At 40.8% G+C, this 20,061-nt stretch overlaps 1 protein-coding gene across 2 annotated transcripts in view; it reads left to right on the top strand.

Moving 5' to 3' along the window:
* Agtr1 (angiotensin II receptor type 1) overlaps positions 1-15,454 on the top strand; it is a 43,471-nt gene extending 28,017 nt beyond the window's left edge. For both annotated transcript variants that reach the window (XM_027934020.2, XM_071615846.1), the window contains exon 3: positions 13,451-15,454. In XM_027934020.2, the coding sequence (XP_027789821.1) occupies positions 13,498-14,580 (1,083 nt within the window). In that variant the 5' untranslated portion in view covers positions 13,451-13,497 and the 3' untranslated portion in view covers positions 14,581-15,454. The remainder of the gene's footprint in view (positions 1-13,450) is intronic.
* Positions 15,455-20,061: the final 4,607 nt, after the last annotated feature.

Genomic DNA, 20,061 nt, shown 5'->3' with positions numbered 1-20,061 from the left:
TATAAAAAAAAAAATATCCTATGCCCTCATGGGGCAGATAAACAGTTTTGTAGAGAAGGCAAGCAACAGAAAAATGAGGCTAATGAACTAAACTCTTCAGATGCCAAATCTCCAGAAAGGCTCCTTTATTCCTAAATGTTCATCTTCTTTCTCTCTCACTTTCCCTCCTTGGCTTAATTCTAATGAGAGCTTTGGTGACATGTAATATTTCCTGTGCTGTTCCTCATGGAAGAAAGGCCTAGGTGAATGCAAAGCTGTATTTATATTCAAATATTGCAGAATCGGTTCAGACCCTAAGGGTGCAATGGATGCCCTCTGACCCTCAGTCATGCCTGCCTTGCCTATGATGGCAGTGCCACCAGAGGGCAGGGTTTGACTTCCCGACTGGGTGGCCTCCTCCTGGAAGTGGGGACCTGGGGCCAGAAAACAGCCGTCAACTCTTGAAGCTCATATGAAGAATGCACTCTTCTAGTGTATTTGTGCAGAATCCTGTACTCCCATAAAATGCTTAGAGAGGGTAATTTCTAAAATGACCTCACACGGCAGGTGTTCAGTCAGTTTCCAGGCTCAGAGCTCCTGCTGAGCACCCACCACCACCCAGGACTGCTCAGGGATAACCCGAGAGGGTTTTTTATCTTTTGAGAAATCGATAGCTTTCCTGAGAAAATAAAATACAGAAAACCAAAGCCACCTATAAAATGCAACATATAGTTAACATTTCATAAAAGAGAGAAAAATTAGCAAAGTTAAAAAAAAAAAAAAAGTAAGGCCCGGAAGAGCATTTCCCTATAGCAACACTGTTGACATCTTAGACCAGATGGTTCTTTGCGGGTGGGGGGGGTGGGGGTCTGTCTCGTAATTGGTAAAATGGTCAGCATCAGGCTAATCTCTACCTACTAGATGCTGATACCCCCCCTATCCTACCCCTACCACTAGCTGTACAAATGAAGAATGTGTGTAGACACTGCCAGATGACCCTAGAAAGCAAAACATCCCCTGGTGGAGAAGCACTGGACAGATAACATTATCAATCATTCAAAATAATGGAGCCTCAATACCCTCCTAGAACATCAAAAATGTAAGGACCTGTTCTCTGAGCCTGCTTCCTCAGCTAAAAAATAGGAATGATAATGTCCCTCCTAGTGCTCTTTAAAGACTGAAACAACACCATACTTGGCACATAGCAAATATTCACTTAATCATAAATGATATACCTTGAGCTGTTATTTGTCAATTCTGTGAATCAGAGACCAGCAAAAATAGAGAATAAAATAGCTGTACATTAAATAAATTTAGCTGGACCTTTGTATATCACTTTGTGTTAAAGTTTTGTAGCTGAAGGGATTAAATTGATTTTTTTTTCCTCCCTGACATAACTAATCAATGATGCTCTGTCTTCCTTTATGTGAAGGTCAAAGGGCAGTATCTCCTGCATCTCTAACATCTGATGTGTAGCTGATGATCCAGAAATAAACTTTAAAGTGCTTTGGAGGGTTTCTATGTGTAGAGAAGTTCTGTGTAAATAGTTCTCTAAGAGGAGGCTTGAGAATGATGATACACTTTCACTCTTTAAATTTGCTTTATAAGCTTCACCTATCTTAGGGGAGATAAGAGCCAAAATTAATTGGGGAGAAAAAATAGTAAATGATTTCAAACAGCCACGATCCTCAGCTGGAACTGAGCAACTGTAAAGATTTTGAAATTGCAGAGGAACTAGGCCGGAGAAGTTCAGCCAAAAAAATGTTTGTTTATAAAAACTAGAGAGTGTTAGATATTTCCATCATTCCAGCTTATCATCTGAAATTTCTGCTGGCTCGAGTGGAATTGTGCTCTTCTGTTTCCTACTGTGGGCTTCCCTCCCCGACCACAATTGCCTTCAGATTGGAGACTGGTAACTGCAAGGACAGAGCAGCGTCGGGTTTAGCTAGCTGGAGGAACGAGAGGAGAGTTGTCATACCTGGTGGGGAAAGGTGAGCACTCCCAGGTTGCTGTCATGGCAGAGTTCAGGAAGAGTGGCGTTGACGCTGACAGTTGCTGACTTGAACAGTTTTGTTGCTGGTGGTAAAAGGAGAGATCACCTACTGAACATGAAGGTGTGAAGGTGAGAAAAGATGAAATTGCTATAGCAGAGTTAAAAACCAGAGGGGCTGGTGGTCTTGGTATGGCACAGAACGTTCAAAAGTCTCCTCCTTGGCCTTATGCAGTTGGGCCTGCAGGATGACACGCTGCTTGCTCCTCAGCCCTAAGAAGAAATGCGTTGTGTGTTTTTTTTGTTTTTTTTTTTTCATTTTGCAAACCAAGGAATGCATTGCATTTTACATTTAGAAAGGGTCAAACTATCAGAAGGCAAAAATGGCGTGTTATCTTAGGCTGCTCTCTTGGGAAGAGTTCGTTTTCAACTCCTACTCAGACTGCACACAAATACTTGGAATAGATCTTAATTTTGAGTCTGATGTGTGACATCTGGTGACTCATTTATTGCTAATGACGTGTTCACAGGAAGCAGAAGTCACCGGCATCTTATTTTCCAGTTGGCAAAGTGTTGTTTACCTTTCATTGCCCCAGCCTCTGTGGCTCTGATCACAGGCTGTTTAGTTAGGAAGTTCAAGTAGCCAACACAAAGAAGGGGTGGAGCAGTAAATAATAGAAGATAGATCGTTCTAGATTTTTTAATGACAGTCAGTAGTGTAGTAACATTGTAATTTATGTATTAAAATGATATAGAATTCAAAGAGGACTTTTCAAAGCTGGCAAAACTGTCCAATCCAAGCAGATTCTTAGCAGTGTCTCTCAGCGCACCTCCCCCAAGTCCGTCCCTTGCTTCTTGTACCTTAGCTTCTTTCACTTCCAACACCGCATGCAATTTCCCAATCTCTCTTATCCACATTTGCTTGCAGGGTAAATATGAGCCATATACACGATAGTGTGAATTTAACACCAACAAAAGTCCTACAGTCTAGCACCTCTTAGACTCTCCACTTCTGTGATCTCATTTGATCTTCTCAATAGTACTGTGAGGCCAACTGAACAGATATTACTAATTCATTGTCATCCATCACAAATATCACGATATCATTTTCTAGACAGAGAAAAAGAGACAGAAGTTATATGAAAAGCCAGACTCTGCAGCACCTCTGAAGTAAAGCATGTACTGGATTCAGATCCTTTGCTCTTTTCTGTCACTAACCTGAGTCAGGTTTTCCCTCCCCAGGTAGTTCTTTGTTCTAATGATGATGTGGAGGTGGAGCTCTACCCCACCCACAGCTCAAGGATCATTTGACTAGACGGTGTCGTGCTGGGCACACCCTAAGCCAGTCCGGAATATGTAAAGGAAACAGAGTTTAAATGGATATTTTTTTTTTTGACCAGGGAATGAATCCAGGGGTGCTCTACCACTGAGCCACCTGCCCAGCCCTTTTTTATATTTGATTTAGAGACAGGGCTTCACTGAGTTGTTTAGAACCTTACTAAGTTGCTGAGTCTGGCTTTGAATTTGCAATCCTCCTGCCTCAGCCTCCCAAGCCACTGAGAGTACAGGCATGTGCCACCACACCCAGCTAAATGCATAATTCTTAAACGATACTTAGGAGTCTCTTTTACTTGGTCAGTGAAGCCTCACAAAGACCCACTGAGCACATTTTAGCAGAGGGCACTTGAGTTGTTCATTGGATTTGATCTTGCCTGTTAATCATGATTATCATCATTTAAGCCAGAGTTGCAGATTAAGATGCCCACAGATCCAATATTAGCATGTACCTGATCTCCTGGAGGGCTTCTTACACATGACTTTCTGGTTCAGTAGGTCTGAGGTGGAGCCTAAGATTTGTACTTTTAACAAAAGTTTAAAAGTTCCTGAGTGATGCCGCTGCTGTTGTTCAGGGACCAGCACTCAGACCCGTTTCCAGAGGGATAGGGAGGACACTTGGGTGAGGGAAGCACCTACAGCAAACAGCAGCAGCCAGCCCTGTGAGCAGGAGCACGTGAGATGCAGCCCTGTGGGCGTGAGATGCAGCTGTCTCCACGGGGAGGTGCTGAGAGCATGAATTATACTCTGGATTTTGAAGAAATGGCTCAAAAAAATACAATATCTTAATATTTTCCATATCAATTACAGGTTGAAATAATAGTTTGTGTATATTGGATTAAATCAAACATATTATCAAACTTAATTTCACCTGTTCTGTTTACTTTTCTAATGTGGCTACTAGAAAAATTTAATGACATGTGTATCTCTTTTGGACTACACTGACCTAAAGAATCAGAAAATAGAGAGTGGTAAGTAAGGATTAGTAAACCACAGAGTATTCAAATTCTAAAAGCTCTAAACACTTTGGGGCCCAAAGAAAATACGCCTGTTGGTCAGATTTGGCCTAAAGGCCTCAATTTGTAGCCAAACACTTGCCATCACAAGTATTAATGTAGAAGCAATTTGGTATCTAGAATTTTGCCTTTCCATCAGCATTAAACAAATGCCTTGTTATAGTGTTTAAAGTCAAGGCTTGGATAATAATAATGGTAACTATTTCTTCTGAATTTCTGAATTAAAATTTCTTAATAGAATTATTAAAATCTTGATAGAACTATTAATGTCAATAATATCTTTTGAAGATCTGAGCTTTTTCACTAAATTCATTTCACTTACCCTTGTGTTATAAAAAGGTATTTTCCAAGTGTTTTTATGTCTTCCAAAGACTTTGCTTTTTACCTATATTGACCTGTAAAGTAGAGTTGAGAACAGGTGTGGGTATTCCCATTGCAAATATTTTGTAATATTTAAGGAATATCAAGGTAAGAGATTAAGTTTCTGGTGTAAGATTGTGTGGCTGTTGAGTGACAGGGCAGCCTCTGTGCCAGGAGTCCAGTCCTGTGCCTCTGCCAGATGGTTTGCCGTCCCCTGATTTAACAGCATTTATAGGTTAAAAAGGTAACAAATAAAGAATAATGCACACAAGACTGCGGTTTGAAAAATATAACTATGACAACATCAAATAAGCGTCACCCTCATAGGATTAGCTTTCAGAGGACAGAAATCTCTTAACTTTGTCATATTCTAACTATTGCGTGATACATTGTTGCGGGTTTCTTTTCTAATAATGTCCCTGCCACTGTGTTTTCACCTGGGCAACTGAACCATATTAACTATTGCTAAACTTTAACAAGTTGTATTTTGTCAGAGGCTAGGTTCCTTTTGTATGAGTTATTTTAACAATATTGCATTTGAGAGGATGGTGTCATCCTGACTCCCTAACTTCAGGGCATGCTTTTAATTTTGCTTTCCAACCATGAACCAATCTGTCTGTACCCTTTCACCTTATAGTGACAGTGAGCAAAGCAGAGATGCCTGAGAGTCTCAGCCCATGGCCACAAATGGAATGGAGCAAGCTAGTCCAGATAGGGCCCAGACCCATGACCTTGACTTCATTTTCCCGGGGCCACAGCCACAGGTTACATGGGAAGAGTTTCTTTGTGTGCTAGTTAACTTTTAGAAAGAAAGAAAAAGACCTATGACTGTAATAATCTCACATGGAGTTTTTTTATTCATCTTGAGCAAAAGGCAAAATTCTTTTCATTTTGTTGTTTTTAATATAAAGAGTTCTGGTGTTCAATATAGACTCTAATTAAATGAGTGTGGGACTAAAACTATCTGTACAGATTAATATAGACACATAACTATTTAATGATTTGTGATAGGTCACTTCTGTTTGTCAAGTTGTCCTTGCCTTCAAAAGAGGCACACCCATTTAGAAGAAAGATCTTGAAGTTGCAGGGCATTGGTGTGTGTGTGTGTGTGTGTGTGTGTGTGTGTGTGTGTAACTAACTCCCTGTAGAATACAGAAGTCTGGGGAAGCCCAGTGACTGGTTCACAGTCACCCAGCTACAGATCGAGGAAGCCAAAATGAGAATCACAGGCTCCTTCCACATCATCCAGGGCTGACTCACAGGCTGTCATTCAAACATTCCTAGTACAATCAGAACGTTCAGCGATTTGGAGAAACATGCACAGTATATTGAATACTCACTAGCCTCATATAAAATTTAAGTGATGTGGTTTGTATGTTAAAAACTTTCATCTGAAATGAATTGCCATGCAGGCAATAAGCTCTAGCATAAAACTCATAATACATATAAATTCTAAATGTTATCATAGTTTCTTAGGAATTCAAATTAGTACTTCCTTTCCCACCCAATCACTTCCCTTATGCCCCTTAAAGTGGAATCAGAAATGAAACAGTTTCTTTTGCTAAACTAGAGTTTCAAAAAAGTAAAAATGGAGTGGTTCCACATAAGAATGCTGGGGCTTTGTTCATGAATTAGAGAAAGCAGCTGTCCCACTGACCGGAATCCCACATGGGTGGAGACAGGAAGGCTGTGAGAGTCTCCACGAGCCACATTTCTAAGATGATGTCTCCTCCCCGTTAGCCAAGAAGCTGATCAGCTGAAAGCAGCGATGAGTCCAGTGGAGCAATTCCCTAAGTTCTAAGTTGAGAGAATTTGGGAGTGTAAGAGCATAGGGGTTCATTTAAGTCCACGCCTCCTTCCCAGCTAGTTCTTGGATCCTTCTTCTCCTGGTCAGTCTCTGGATCCCTCCTCTCTCCGGGCTCCCCAGACAGCCTTCCACGACCCTTCATATTTCAACATAAGAAGAATTCCCACTAACACCAGCACATCCAAGGAGAATTTTTAAAGCACATGAATTAGACTTGATCACATATCTTTCATCCCTACTTGTTTCTCTTTTCATTGGGGGTGGGGGAGACAGCAGTCAGGAGTTTGGAATAGTGGGGGACATAAGGGACGTGGGACATCCATTGTGGCTGAGTGGCTGTGACTGTAATTTATAATCATTTGGGATTTCTAGAGTGAAGTTTTATTATAGCATGGTGTTCCATTATTAGATACCTGTCTTGATTAATTCCCAAGAAGCTAAAGTATGGGATTAACATATTGCTTTCACTGAAATTCATATTATAAGTTGAAAGGAACTTCTGGATTTTTCTTGATAAAGCTGGGATCTTTGGGTTTGTGGGTTACTTTCAACAGGGATGATTGGGAATGATGGAAGATTTAACCACCATCACCATGATGGCATATCCTTGCAGAATGCAGAAAGCTGGGGCCCTGTTTGCATTTTGCATTTTCTGTGAGAAAACACACATCAGACCACAGTGGCTGATGGAAGTAGACCCACTATTTACCACTTAGAAATATCCCAGAGCCATTCATTAAGTTTGAGGAGGTTGGATCTTAAATACTTAATTAGTATGCTATTAATAATTTTAATAAAATATGTTTTGGGTGGAGAGAAATAATCACTCAGGAATTAACAAAGGTAAAGAAAATCATCCACAGGGAAAGCATTTAGTAAGAGAAGTTGGACTGTCATTGCCAGGCAAGAATGTGGCATTCAGCTGGGCACAGTGGCACATGCCTGTAATCCCAGCAGCTCAGGAGGCTGAAGCAGGAGGATCACAAGTTCAAAGCCAGCCTCAGCAACTGCAAGGTACTAAGCAACTCAGTGAGATCCTGTCTCTAAATAAAATATAAAATAGGGCTGGGGATGTGGCTCAAGGGTCAAGTGCCCCTGAGTTCAATCCCTGGTACCAAAAAAAAAAAAAAAAAAAAAGACTGTGTGGCATTCTCCTGTGCATCTGACATGGAATCAGTTCTAGACACTGTCCCCATGGTGCCAGGTGTTCTGCCATGCTCCTGTCTCCATGGCAGCCAGCATTACCAACATGGATGCAACTGCAGCTCAAAACTAATAAGCTTTGTAATCCATAGCTTATGGTGTTCAAGTAAGTTAAGTGTTAGGTACAAAGAACATTAGGGCAACATCAGCCCAGATGAAGGTGATGGACTCAACAGGCATGGGAATGCTTCTTCCTGTTCCAAACTCAAAATATTGGACCATGGCTCTGTTTGAGTTAAGACCACAGGACCAGAGAAGGACTAATACAGCCTACACAGCTAGATTAAGTTCTAATGATTTTAACCCAAAACCCACTTTCAATTGCTTTCAGTATGTGAGTCTAGGGTCCCTGACTTCTACACCCTGTGCACCCAAGCAGAAATTTCACAGGCTCCCAAGATGAATTCATAGTCCAAGATTACTAATCCCAGAGGAAGGCAAATTCCAAGAAAGTAGATCCAAAGATGTGACACATAGAATTTATATCTGAGGAGCTGCAAGTAATGGAGCAATTTGGTAGGGGCTCTTAGCAAACAGAAATTCCAAATATGTGAGGAGATGAAGGAAAATATACAGCCCATAAAACACAGAATGCTAAGAAATAAGGACAAATAGATTTCTAAAAGAAACAAGTAGAAACTTTACAAATTTCAGTGCCAATATCTGAGTCGATGAATTTGCAAATGGATGGCTTACTAACAGCATTACTGAGGGTTGGGGCGGGGGGACATAGGAAGAGAAACAGATGCTTTTTAAAATCTGAATTATAAAATAAATGCAATAAAGAAAATGGTGTTTGAACAGGATGGTTTATTGAGCTGTCCAACCCTGCAAGTCAGTGACTTATGAACACTGGCCTGCTCTTTTTGATATTTGAGAGAGAGACTTTGATAGAAGATGATTTGAAAATATAATTAGTTGGTCTTTCCATTCTCTCTTTATTATCATAAGAGCCCATGTAGTGTTTTTTTTTTCCTTTAGATTGCAAACTCATTAGAAAAGATGCTTATAATGAACAATTCAATTAGATTGGCTTTGGCTTGCCTAAAAGCACAAGAAGGGATTAATATTCTAATCAAAAGTCTCAGGGAAATAGTATTAGAATAAAAAAGAAAGACAGACAGAAAATCTTCTTTGTCAAGCTTGTGTTCAAGAACCCAGGAAACTGTCAAGGAATATAAAGCAACTCCTCCAAAAGCAAGCAGTGAGTACATGGATGTGCTTTGGGCACGGTGAATGAGCCTCTGTGTTTGCTGCAGGCTGAAGGTTCCCACCCGACTCGTGGAAAATTTACTCAGCTGCTTAAGATTATTTTTACCCATCCTTCAGAAGAATAGCAGCCTGGAATTTTTAGCCTTTTATTGCTAACATAAAGAACTTACCAGTGATAAACTTTTTTTACTCTCTCATGCTTTCTCTACCATTGGCTATTCTGAGTCAGTGCTTGCCTTGCATTTGAAAATAATAGTAAAGATTCGAATAAAACATGTATTAAACACTATTTGAAACATATTCCCAGTACTTTCACATTATCTCATTTAATTCCCACAATAATAATATGCAATAAGAATCACCATTCTAATCTGACAGTTGAGGAAACTGAGGCTCACAGTGAAATGAAGTGACTTACCCAGAGCTACATGGGTTTGTAAATGGCACAGGATGATTCCATTAGGATCTCTTAACTCCAAATACATATTTTTTCCCCTAGGGGCAAAAGATTGCTATGGAATTCATGTACACCCACAGAGCCTGGATAAAAGCTATAGCAAGATCTGGAATAGGACAAATAGGAAGAGGTCACTCCTTTGTGGATTTTTAAATCATGGTTAGATTTTAGTTTTTAACTGATACATTAAAATCGTACACATTCATGGGGTACCATGTGATGTTTCAGCATATGTTTCTGTGGTGTAATGCTGAGATCAGGTGAAATATATCCATCTCCCCAAAGATTTCTCTTTTTTTCCTGACAAAAACATTCAGAATCCTTTTAGCTTTCTGAGATGAACGTGATCATTATCTAATCACCCCCACCGTGCAGCAGCACCCCGGAACTGCTCTCTCCTACCTGACTGTAACTTGGTACCACTGACTCCTGTGTTTTCGTCAGTGTTCTGCCTGCTCACAGCCCTGTTAGGAAGAGAAGCAGGGGGTCTTTGTTTTCTGGGACTCACAATTGCAGTGTTCCTAACAGACCACATCTCCCTTCCTGCAGCTCTCACCAAAACAGCATCCTTTCAGCTTCAAGTGGGAATGAGCCCCACGCCTTGCCACTCACTTGTCCCCAATCTCAGACAGCTACCAATCTCAGCAGTTCCACTTTTACCTCTTTCCTGAGGACTGGTTCCTCTGGGGAAGCTCATCAGTGGCAGCAGTGCACACTGCAGACTGGCCCATGTCACCTTCCCATCCAGAAAGTCCCAGGGCATGCTCACACCCAACAGTACCAGGAGGGTGACGCGAGATTTGTACATTTCAAAAGCAGTTTCCCTAGGTGACACTGCAGACATTGCTGTGGAGGTGAAAGTTCAAGAAGTGATAGTCTCGACTCCATCTGAACAGCTGGTTGGTTGCTTTTCAGTCATCACCTCACTTCAACTCTCTATATGCTCTCCAGAGTCAAAGTGCTCTCTCAATTCCTTTCCGCTTCCCACCAAGCTGGACAGAGCATCCCACATGCCTCGGGTATGGTGTAGCGTTCAACACTGGAGAGAGGAAGTGTCTTTAAGGCTTCTATCCCCCCAGCCAGACTTGAACACTGCCAAGGAGGAGAAGGACTGTGACTTGATTCATTTTGCATCCTGGACACCCACACATAGTAGGTGTTCAGTGACTGTATGATGAATGGTCAATGCCTGCTGAATGCACTAATTACATTTGTGCTCTCTTGGTTTTGCTCTGGTGACAACCCCTAAAATTCCTCTCTCCCTTTCCTGTACTCTCAGATAGGAGAAAATGTATTTCCTTATTAGTTAGGGAATCTTGGTCATTCTACAAATTCTTATGTAAAATGTCCTTCTAATTAGTATATTCAGTTCTACGGGCAGAGTACCTCAAGTGATATGCTCATTACAATGATAAATACATCACTGAAGTTTCAGAGTAGACTCCAACACGTGACATAGTGGTGAGTATGAATTAGCATGGACTGTGGAAGACGCTCAGCCCCGCTTGGGAAGAAGCTGGAATCCAAAAACTCTGCTTTTAAATTTTAAATTGGTTCTCAAATGCAAACTTGATCCCTTCCTATTCCATTATATGTTTCAGGCTAGGCAATAAAAATTTTATGTCCTCCAAATATAATGGATGCAATCTGATTTATGTCCCTCAAAGTAGGGTCAAAAGAGGAAACAGAGGGGAGAATGTCCTCCTTGCTCTAGCAGCTCAGGTACCCAGTGGACTCTCACGCAACGCATCCCATATATTCTGTATTTGTGTGTGTGGGGGGGGGGGGAGTGTGCGTGTGCCTTTATGTCCAAGCTGAGCCAAATATTTACCTCTGACCATATTTTCAGTTCAGCCAGGCCCTTTTCAACCTTTGACACTCTTTAATATTTCTAATCCCCCCTCCCCAGGCAAAACCCAGCTGGTCACAACTAGATGTTAAGAGAAAAGCAAATCGTTAAAATTAATCCCTATTGAGGCATAAATGACTATTAGCCCATAAGCCTTTGGTGAAGTAATTAACTCTTAATAAAGAATAATTATCCAAAGAAATTATACTTCTAAGTTGGCATGAATTCAATAACTATATTGAAAGGAATGGAAAGAAAAGCAAGTAAGGAAGAACTAGTCATACCTCCTAAAAGCCTGGTTGGCTTCTATGAAATTATTCCTTCTTTGTATCTTCTGTTTCCTCCACATGGTGCCAAGGGTCTTTTGAAAGTTTGTTTTTGTTTGCTTGTCCCTCATGAGGCTCAGGTTGACACCGGGTGCTTTCTGCGATACTATGAGGAGCAGTATGTAAACTGGCTTCAGAAGCCCCGTAGAAACTGTTCTCCTCACTCTGTGCTCACAGCATCAAGTTTCAGCTAGTCACTCATTCCGTTTCCATGGTTCCTTTATCATCTACTCCTGGAATATACCAGAACCTGCAGTAGTAGACAGGATGATTCAAGCAGGGCCCTCTCCCACAGCTGACCGACCACTGGGAAGACAGAGATGTCAGGATGACTCAAGTGTCCCACCTGTATCCAAAGTTCCAAAGAAACTTGGAAATGTTGGGAAGGCTGCATGTGATGTGATGAGGGGTTGATAGTGCTAGGGTGTGGCTGCTAATGAGTGAAAGGAGACAAAAAGAAAGATTTAGGTTGAACAAAGCCAAGTGCAAAAGAAAAAATTTTGAGGCCATAGAACCAAATAGTTGGAGAGAACTTCACCTATTGAGGGAAGGTAAAAGGCTACTTGGGAACTCTTCTTCTCATGCATTATCTCTTTTGTTATTTGTTGTTATTTTTCCCATGGAACTTGAACATTCTCTTTGCATACATTGAAGAAAGGCAGAGGTACAAAATGATTTTTTTGAGGTATCATATTACAAAATAAAAAGGGGTGTCTATTAGTCAGTGTTCCAGATAATGATACTTCTCAGGCTTCAAATCATGCATTATTTCTTAAAAGCCAGCAACAGGGTCTTATCCTTTGCCTCACTCCTTTGTACCAGGATGAACACTCCCCTTAGAATGTGTGTCCAGCTTTTCTGGAAGCCAAGCACAGCCATGCTAGGCAGAACATGGGTGTCTTGATCTTGTTCCTCTTCTTCCCCAGGGCACGTTGCTATGGGGGATGCACAGCCACTCACATCTAGGGATCTGCTCCAGGTTTAGACATAGGATCTATGTGCCAGCACCACCAGCCTGCCTGCTTGTCCTTACCTGTGTCCAGTGCTGCCCTTCCCCTCAGAGCTCACCTGTAGCACACCCTGTGAGGTCACTTTCAGCCTCTTTGGCAGGACTTTCTGGTGGTTTAACACAGAAAGTGTTAGCATGGTGCTCTTCCCAAGAATCTGACTCTTCCTAAGATCTTACAGAACTGCTGCCATCTCTAGCTCCAGAAACAGCCATCAGGGATGAATGTGGGAAGATTCAGGATGTTTTGGAAGATCTAAGTTGGAAATTACAGAATAAGTAGTTATAGCCAGTAACAGCCTATAAAACCAGGAAAAAAATGCTCTTCCCAAGAGCTGAGCCCTCCCTCCAACCCCTCTTCAATATATTCTCACAATGACCAGTTTCTCAGTAACTTAAAAGCAGATATTCTGACCACTTAAGGGAAATTTTTATATCTAAGTAAAGATTGTGAGATGAAATACATTGTTTGAAGAATATGATATAGCTGTGCCATACTTCTGGGGTTAAAGATAAGTTAATTAGCCTTACTTACCTCAGGAGAAACTTTCAAGTTGTTCTGAATAACTAGATTAATTCAGCAGTGTTTTCTAATATTTAGATTGTTTTCAGTTCACTTAGAAGCTAGGACTTACTTGTAGGAAAAATATTAAAAGCAAAATCTTTAGGCAGTTTTAGTCACATTGGACTCTCACTTCCATATCTCTGGAGGATGCTTATGAATTCCTGCAAAAGCAGAATATTCTACAGTTAAAGATGCAATCCTAGACTTTTATCAGTTCACAGTCTTTCTTCAGGAAAATGTGATTTAACATGTATTATAAGACTCAGGTTGAGTATGATTGAAAAATAAAACTGCTGACAATGAGAAGTTAAAATATTTCCCATTGTTATTTCTGTTTTTTTCCAGGAGCATTTGATATAGCATCTGACACTGTTTCAACTCAAGAAATCAAAATGAACCTCAACTCTTCCATAGATGATGGTATTAAAAGAATCCAAGACGACTGCCCCAAAGCTGGCAGGCACAATTACATATTTATCATGATTCCTACTCTATACAGCATCATCTTCGTGGTGGGAATATTTGGAAACAGCTTGGTGGTGATCGTCATTTACTTTTACATGAAAATGAAGACCGTGGCCAGTGTTTTCCTTTTGAATTTAGCGTTGGCTGACCTCTGCTTTTTGCTGACATTGCCGCTGTGGGCTGTCTACACTGCTATGGAATACCGCTGGCCCTTTGGCAACTACCTGTGTAAGATTGCTTCGGCCAGTGTCAGTTTCAACCTCTATGCCAGTGTGTTTCTGCTCACGTGTCTCAGTATCGACCGCTACCTGGCCATCGTCCACCCCATGAAATCTCGCCTCCGACGCACAATGCTTGTGGCCAAAGTCACCTGCATCATTATATGGCTGCTGGCCGGCTTGGCCAGTTTGCCATCTGTCATCCACAGAAATGTCTTTTTCATCGAGAACACCAATGTCACGGTTTGTGCTTTCCATTATGAGGCCAACAACTCAATTGTCCCCGTCGGGATGGGCCTGACCAAAAACGTCCTGGGTTTCATCTTTCCTTTTCTGATTATTCTGACAAGTTACACTCTTATTTGGAAGGCCCTCAAGAAGGCTTATGCCATCCAGAAGAACAAGCCGAGAAATGATGATATCTTTAAGATAATTATGGCAATTGTGCTTTTCTTTTTCTTCTCCTGGGTTCCCCACCAAATATTCACCTTCCTGGATGTGTTGATTCAGCTGGGCGTCATACGCAACTGTAAAATCTCAGATATTGTGGACACAGCCATGCCCATCACCATTTGCATTGCTTATTTTAACAATTGCCTCAATCCTCTTTTCTATGGCTTTCTGGGGAAAAAATTTAAAAAATATTTTCTCCAACTTCTGAAATACATTCCCCCAAAACCCAAGACCCACTCAAATCTATCAACAAAAATGAGCACGCTCTCCTACCGCCACTCCGATAATTTAAGCTCCTCCACCAAGAAGTCAGCGCCACCGCCTTTTGAGATCGAGTGACAAGTCTGTGAAGCAGTCTTGTGAAAGGAAGAGCCAGGGAAACATTCCTCTATAGCACTTCACTACCGAATGAGCACTCGCTACTTTTCCGAATGTAAGCAGATAGCTGATTAAGTGCACTGATGCTCCTTTTCTAAAGCTCTGAACAAAAGCTTTTCTTTCCCTTTGCCACAAAATGAAGCAAAGCCACGCTTTTCCATGGTTTGCATTAAACAGATCACCGCTGCTCCCAGAACAATATCACAAACTGGATGGATGTGTTAATTAGGAAAATTTTACCGGCAGAAATGCAGTCTCCCATCTCCTCTTGTTCTGTCATTTTTTCCATATAAAGGTACTTAGAATATGTTCAACCTTCAGAAGAGCAACAGAAGATCCCTGGGAGTTCAAGGTTGCTCTGCTGTTTCTGCAGGGCAGTGAAGCTTTGGTGCCTGTTTAGCCATTAGCAACGGTGGTCACTCCTTCCTGCTACTACGCATTTGGAACAAGGATTAGCTAAGCAGTAGTTATCAAGTTGCAGAACCTTTCGTGAAATTCAGTCAGTGTCTTAGAGATCCACACTACCAAAACTGTGCCAGCAAGATGGCTTAGTTGTACAATATTGTCACTTAAGTCATTGCATAAAAGTTAAAACTACTTGTAAATCTGTTATCCAGATCCCTGGTGGCTCTGTCTTCCTAGTCCTGTTAGTTCTATTTCATATCTGAGAAATGTGTATAGTTTATGGTTAAAAGATTATATGTCATAAAGTATGCCTTACTGTTTTTTTAAAAAGTATATATTCTACATATATATGTACATCTCTAAACTGCTGTTATTTGATTAAAAGCTGGAAAAGTTATATTTACCTTGAAATAAAATAATTTTATTGTAATGTATCTAGTGTTCACTACTTAAAAGAGATGCTTATTTATTTTTAAAATAGGGTAAATGTGGATAAGAATGATTGTATTTTCACTTAAAGTTTCACTCAACTGATAGCTTAATTCCGCTAGGTATCAATTTTTGTATCCCACCATTGAAAAGACAAAGAAAGTTTTTCCCCTTACTGAACAACATGGAATAAACACATTGTGTTGAAATTTAATTTTCCATACAATAGCAAAAATAATTCTTATTCCTTATAAAATTTAAATAATACATTATTTAGGGCTGGGGATATAGCTCAATTGGTAAAGTGCCTGCCTTGCATGCACAAGGCCCTGAGGCCCTGAGTTCAATCCCCAGCCCTAAACACACAAAATAATAATAATATATAATTTTATTCATAAATTTTAAGTGGGATTTTTCTAATTACATGCCGCAGTCTGGCTGGGCACAAATCACGAGCCACTGAAGCAGGAACAAACTTTATTTCCACCAGCACACTCCACATACTTCCCACCCCCCCCCCCCACCCCCAACTCTCGCGAACGCCAAGCCTCCAGGAACCACCAACCGGAAATCCCTCCTCCGGCACTTCCCCAACCAATGGGAACTCTCCGGGAATCCCAGAGAACTCCAAAGTAGCAGGCCGAGGCTACTTAGCATAACCATTATCATCTCAATGGCTTTCTGGCATCACCTCTCAACCACTCCGTTCTGGCAAAAATGCCATGCGTCATTCAACTCGGCTATGGCTCTCAGCAATTACATACGTGATCATTGTGGGAAATTTAGAAGACAGAAAAGCATAAAAAAAGTCATCTTTAGTTTCCCAACTCAAAAATGATCATTTTAATGTTTTTGCCTACTTCCTTCTACTTTTTTTTGTGTTCATACACATATACATATATAAATTATGACACTGGAGTCATAATGCATACAGAATTTTGTATACAAATTTTTTTTTGGATTAACATGATAGCATGGTAGTTTCCTAACCCATTAAATATTTGCTAAAACACTTTAGTATTTTCACAATGTTACAAAATACAGACACACCCTGATGTAGTTAGCTAGTCACCAAATTGGAACATTTAGCTTTTTTCAGTCTATTTTTCAGTGTCATAAATCACACTGAGATGAGCCCTTGAGCGATGAATCTGATAATTCCTCACCCTCCTCCACGTGGACCAACTGAGTAGACACTCTGAACATTTTCATATTCTTAATACACATTGCCAAATATTTCCCAGAAACTTGCAATAATTTATAATGTCACCAACTGTGTGTGAACGAATCTCACCACAGCCTCAGCACCATGGGATGTTTGCTAAGTTTAAGCAAAAATAAGAAATTTACTGGAAGGATCCAGGTGCGGGCCACAAGGGTGGGGATGGAACTGGGCCTGAAGAAGCCCTGGTCACATAAGGTTGTCATGGGTGGCTGCCGCCTTCTCCACCTGTCTCTCTGTTCCTGTGTGGCCCATGGGGTCAGGGGTAGGGGTAGGCTGGTGTTCTCATTCTATTCTATAAATTGTAGCCAAAGGATTCAGGTGACCACAAAACAGCTGGCGGAGGCCAAGGGTGAGGAGGTCATTCAGAAAGGCCTATTATTTTTTAATTTCACTAACATATGCCTGCCACTCATTCCAAGTTTTCTTTATTTTCATAAAGAGATTAACTCCAAAATTTAAATTTCAGCTCATCCCAAATTATACTATAAACTTGTCCTATTTGAAATCCCTTCAGGTCAGCTTCTTAACAGTTTACCCTTTTTTCAATAATTATTTGAATCCAAGGGGGTGCAAGTACTTTAAACTTGCTGAACCATTTGATAGGTTATAGCTGAAGAAATTTCTGAAAGGTAGTTGTATTCAGATATCCTCCAGCTCATGTATTTAGTAACTGATATGAATTTCACATTGCATATCTCATTTTTGTTTTAATTTCATCAAATTATATTGTCATTTTACCCCCATCTCTTTTTGTGAAATATTTATAACCTTGAAGATTATTCTTGCTTTTTCAGTAATACCACCTAACATCGAAGTTGAGATTCACTTACCAAACTGTCAGGAGAGGATGACATGATTCATTCTTCATGAACATGTGTAGAGTTTAGGTACAGTCCTTATTTGTGGAATATTCTTCAAGTTTATGCAGAAAAGGCTATGTTCCATAAAGATCTAGATAGATGCCCAGCAGAATTCAAGTGGTATATCCTAAATCTTATTCCCTCATGAAGAAATCCATCTTTTCAGTCAATAGAATCATTCATAGGTTCAATCACTTTTATATGGTTTCCTACTTTGTGCTGGGGGAGTAGAGTTGTGTCACGCATAGCATATAACGTGTGCAAGGCCTTTCAATCAGCTGCAGCAGGCAACATGAAAGAGAGCCAAGTGACAAGTACTTGATTGCCAAGCTAAGGAAAGACTGGCAGAGTTTGATAACACAGATTTTCAGTTTCATTACTCTGCATATTGCTGCAGTTTTTCTCCAGCGGATACATGCCAACCTGGAGATCCAGAGAAGAGAAAACCAATTTAAGAAGGTCATAAAAGTGGTAAATGAAAGAAAATAACCACCCTGAGATATTTGGAGATGAGATTCCCTAAGGTAGAAAAAAGGTAAATCAGGAGAAAGTGAGACAGAGAGACTGAAGAGTGGACAGGAGGTCTCCCAGGGTTCAGACCACGTGGGAGAGCTGCAGGGCCCTGGGGCCATATTAGGTCTGAACCCAAACCAACCAGAGGTTGTATTAGCAGCTATGTCTCCCATGCATGGAAGAAGCAATCTGCATTGAGAGGGAAGTGAACAGAAAAGGCAGAAGAGCCCTAGTGATGCTTGATTTACTGATGCCCTTCTGTATCCCTGACCACCCCCTACTTTGGACCCAACCTCCACATCTTTAACTGAGGGATCCATAGCTAAGATCTACAGGCATTTCTTTCTGCTTATGATTGATAAGAATTCACATTTTCTAGTGTGCAGCACATCATTCAGTGGCCATGCAGGAGGAGTTATGTTGTCTAAGTCCCAAAACTTCTCCATCTCTACCCAAATAAGAGTCAGGAGGACTACTCCTCTTTCGTATGTCTCCTTGTAAAAGAGTGAAAGCCAGGATATCTCACAGTATGTGTGTTACAGGGGAAGGGGTGTGATGATGTAGAAGGACAGATACCCAATTGGGACTGAAATTACCACAATACCTACTAGTATCTCCCCCTTAGTGAAATACTGTTCTGTTGCCTGCATATTATAGTAAAAATGATTTAGACTATGAAGTCATAAAATAAAGGAAATGAGTACCACACACCTTGCTGCCTGGACCCTCCTCACTAGACAGGGTTCTGGGAGTTCTCTGGATCTCATAGAACCAGCAAGCATAGCATTCTACCTTGCCAAATTCAATGGAAAAAAGACATCCATTCATTAAGCCAAACCACCTTGCTTAGGAAATGATACAACTGAGGTTAAAACAATTTCCATAATCAAAAAGAACCAGAACCAGAAATCCTGTTAGGGCTCCCTACCACCTTTTTTTCAAAAGACAGTAGCTTAAAATGAGACAATTTAGCTCTAATAATAGTTCATTCTAAATCATTCATACACAAGGAAGCATTGAATAAATAAGCCTCTAAGAGTTTAAAGACCTTAAGATTTACCCTCCAAGCAGTGTGATAAGAAAATATTTATCTATACACACAAGAGATATAAATTTGGTGAATAAATGATGTTAATTTCGAACTATTAAAAGCTAGTTTGCTATTGTGATTACTTTGCTTCAAGAATCTAAATGATGATGAGACATGTATACCCCGAGGCCTAGGTCCTGATTCTTTCCAAGTCCCATAGAGCTTATTTTGAAAAACTAAACAAGATGAAAAATAGAGATTTGGGCTGAACCTCCAAATGAATTGGGATATATCTCGTGGGACTTCTTTGCCATGCCTGATAAAGCTCTGCTATGCCATATGGGCACATACTGTTGCTAAAAGATAATTTTCCAGAAATAAACAAATAAGGTTCAATCCTCCAAATGGCAGATGGAAAGCAGGATGGTGTTAGGCAACAGGGAGAAGCAGTGCCAGAGGTCACCAGAGCAGAGCATCCCCCACACTGAGTACTGAGCAGACCTGCTGGGGGTCAGCCAGCTCTGAGTGACACAAGACCCCCAGTGGAGGTCCCATTCTGACCCATGGCCACTGCTGCTGCAGAGAAGCTTCTGAGCAGTACCCATGCGCATGAAGCAGAGTGCATTAGCCAGAGGCTATGCAGGCTATTCTTTTACCACGCCACTGCAATTCTTTTTTTTTTTTTTTCAGTTGTTCAAAACATTACAAAGTTCTTTCATACATTTGATTCAAGCGGATTATGAACTCCCATTTTTACCCTATATACATATTACAGATTCACATCGGTTACACAGCCACTTTTTTACCTACTGCCATACTAGTGTATGTTGTATTCTGCTGCCTTTCCTATCCTCTACTATCCCCCCTCACCTCCCTTTCCCTCCCCTCCCCTCCCCTCCTGCAATTCTTTTTTTCTTCACATAGTAAGTGGAAAATAGGGGGAAAGACTTTTCCACTGACATCAACTTACAGCTATTCCT

The sequence above is a fragment of the Marmota flaviventris genome, chromosome 8 (genome assembly GCF_047511675.1).
Source record: "Marmota flaviventris isolate mMarFla1 chromosome 8, mMarFla1.hap1, whole genome shotgun sequence".
NCBI lineage: Eukaryota > Metazoa > Chordata > Mammalia > Rodentia > Sciuridae > Marmota > Marmota flaviventris.
This window is presented reverse-complemented; position numbering and strand designations above follow the sequence as displayed.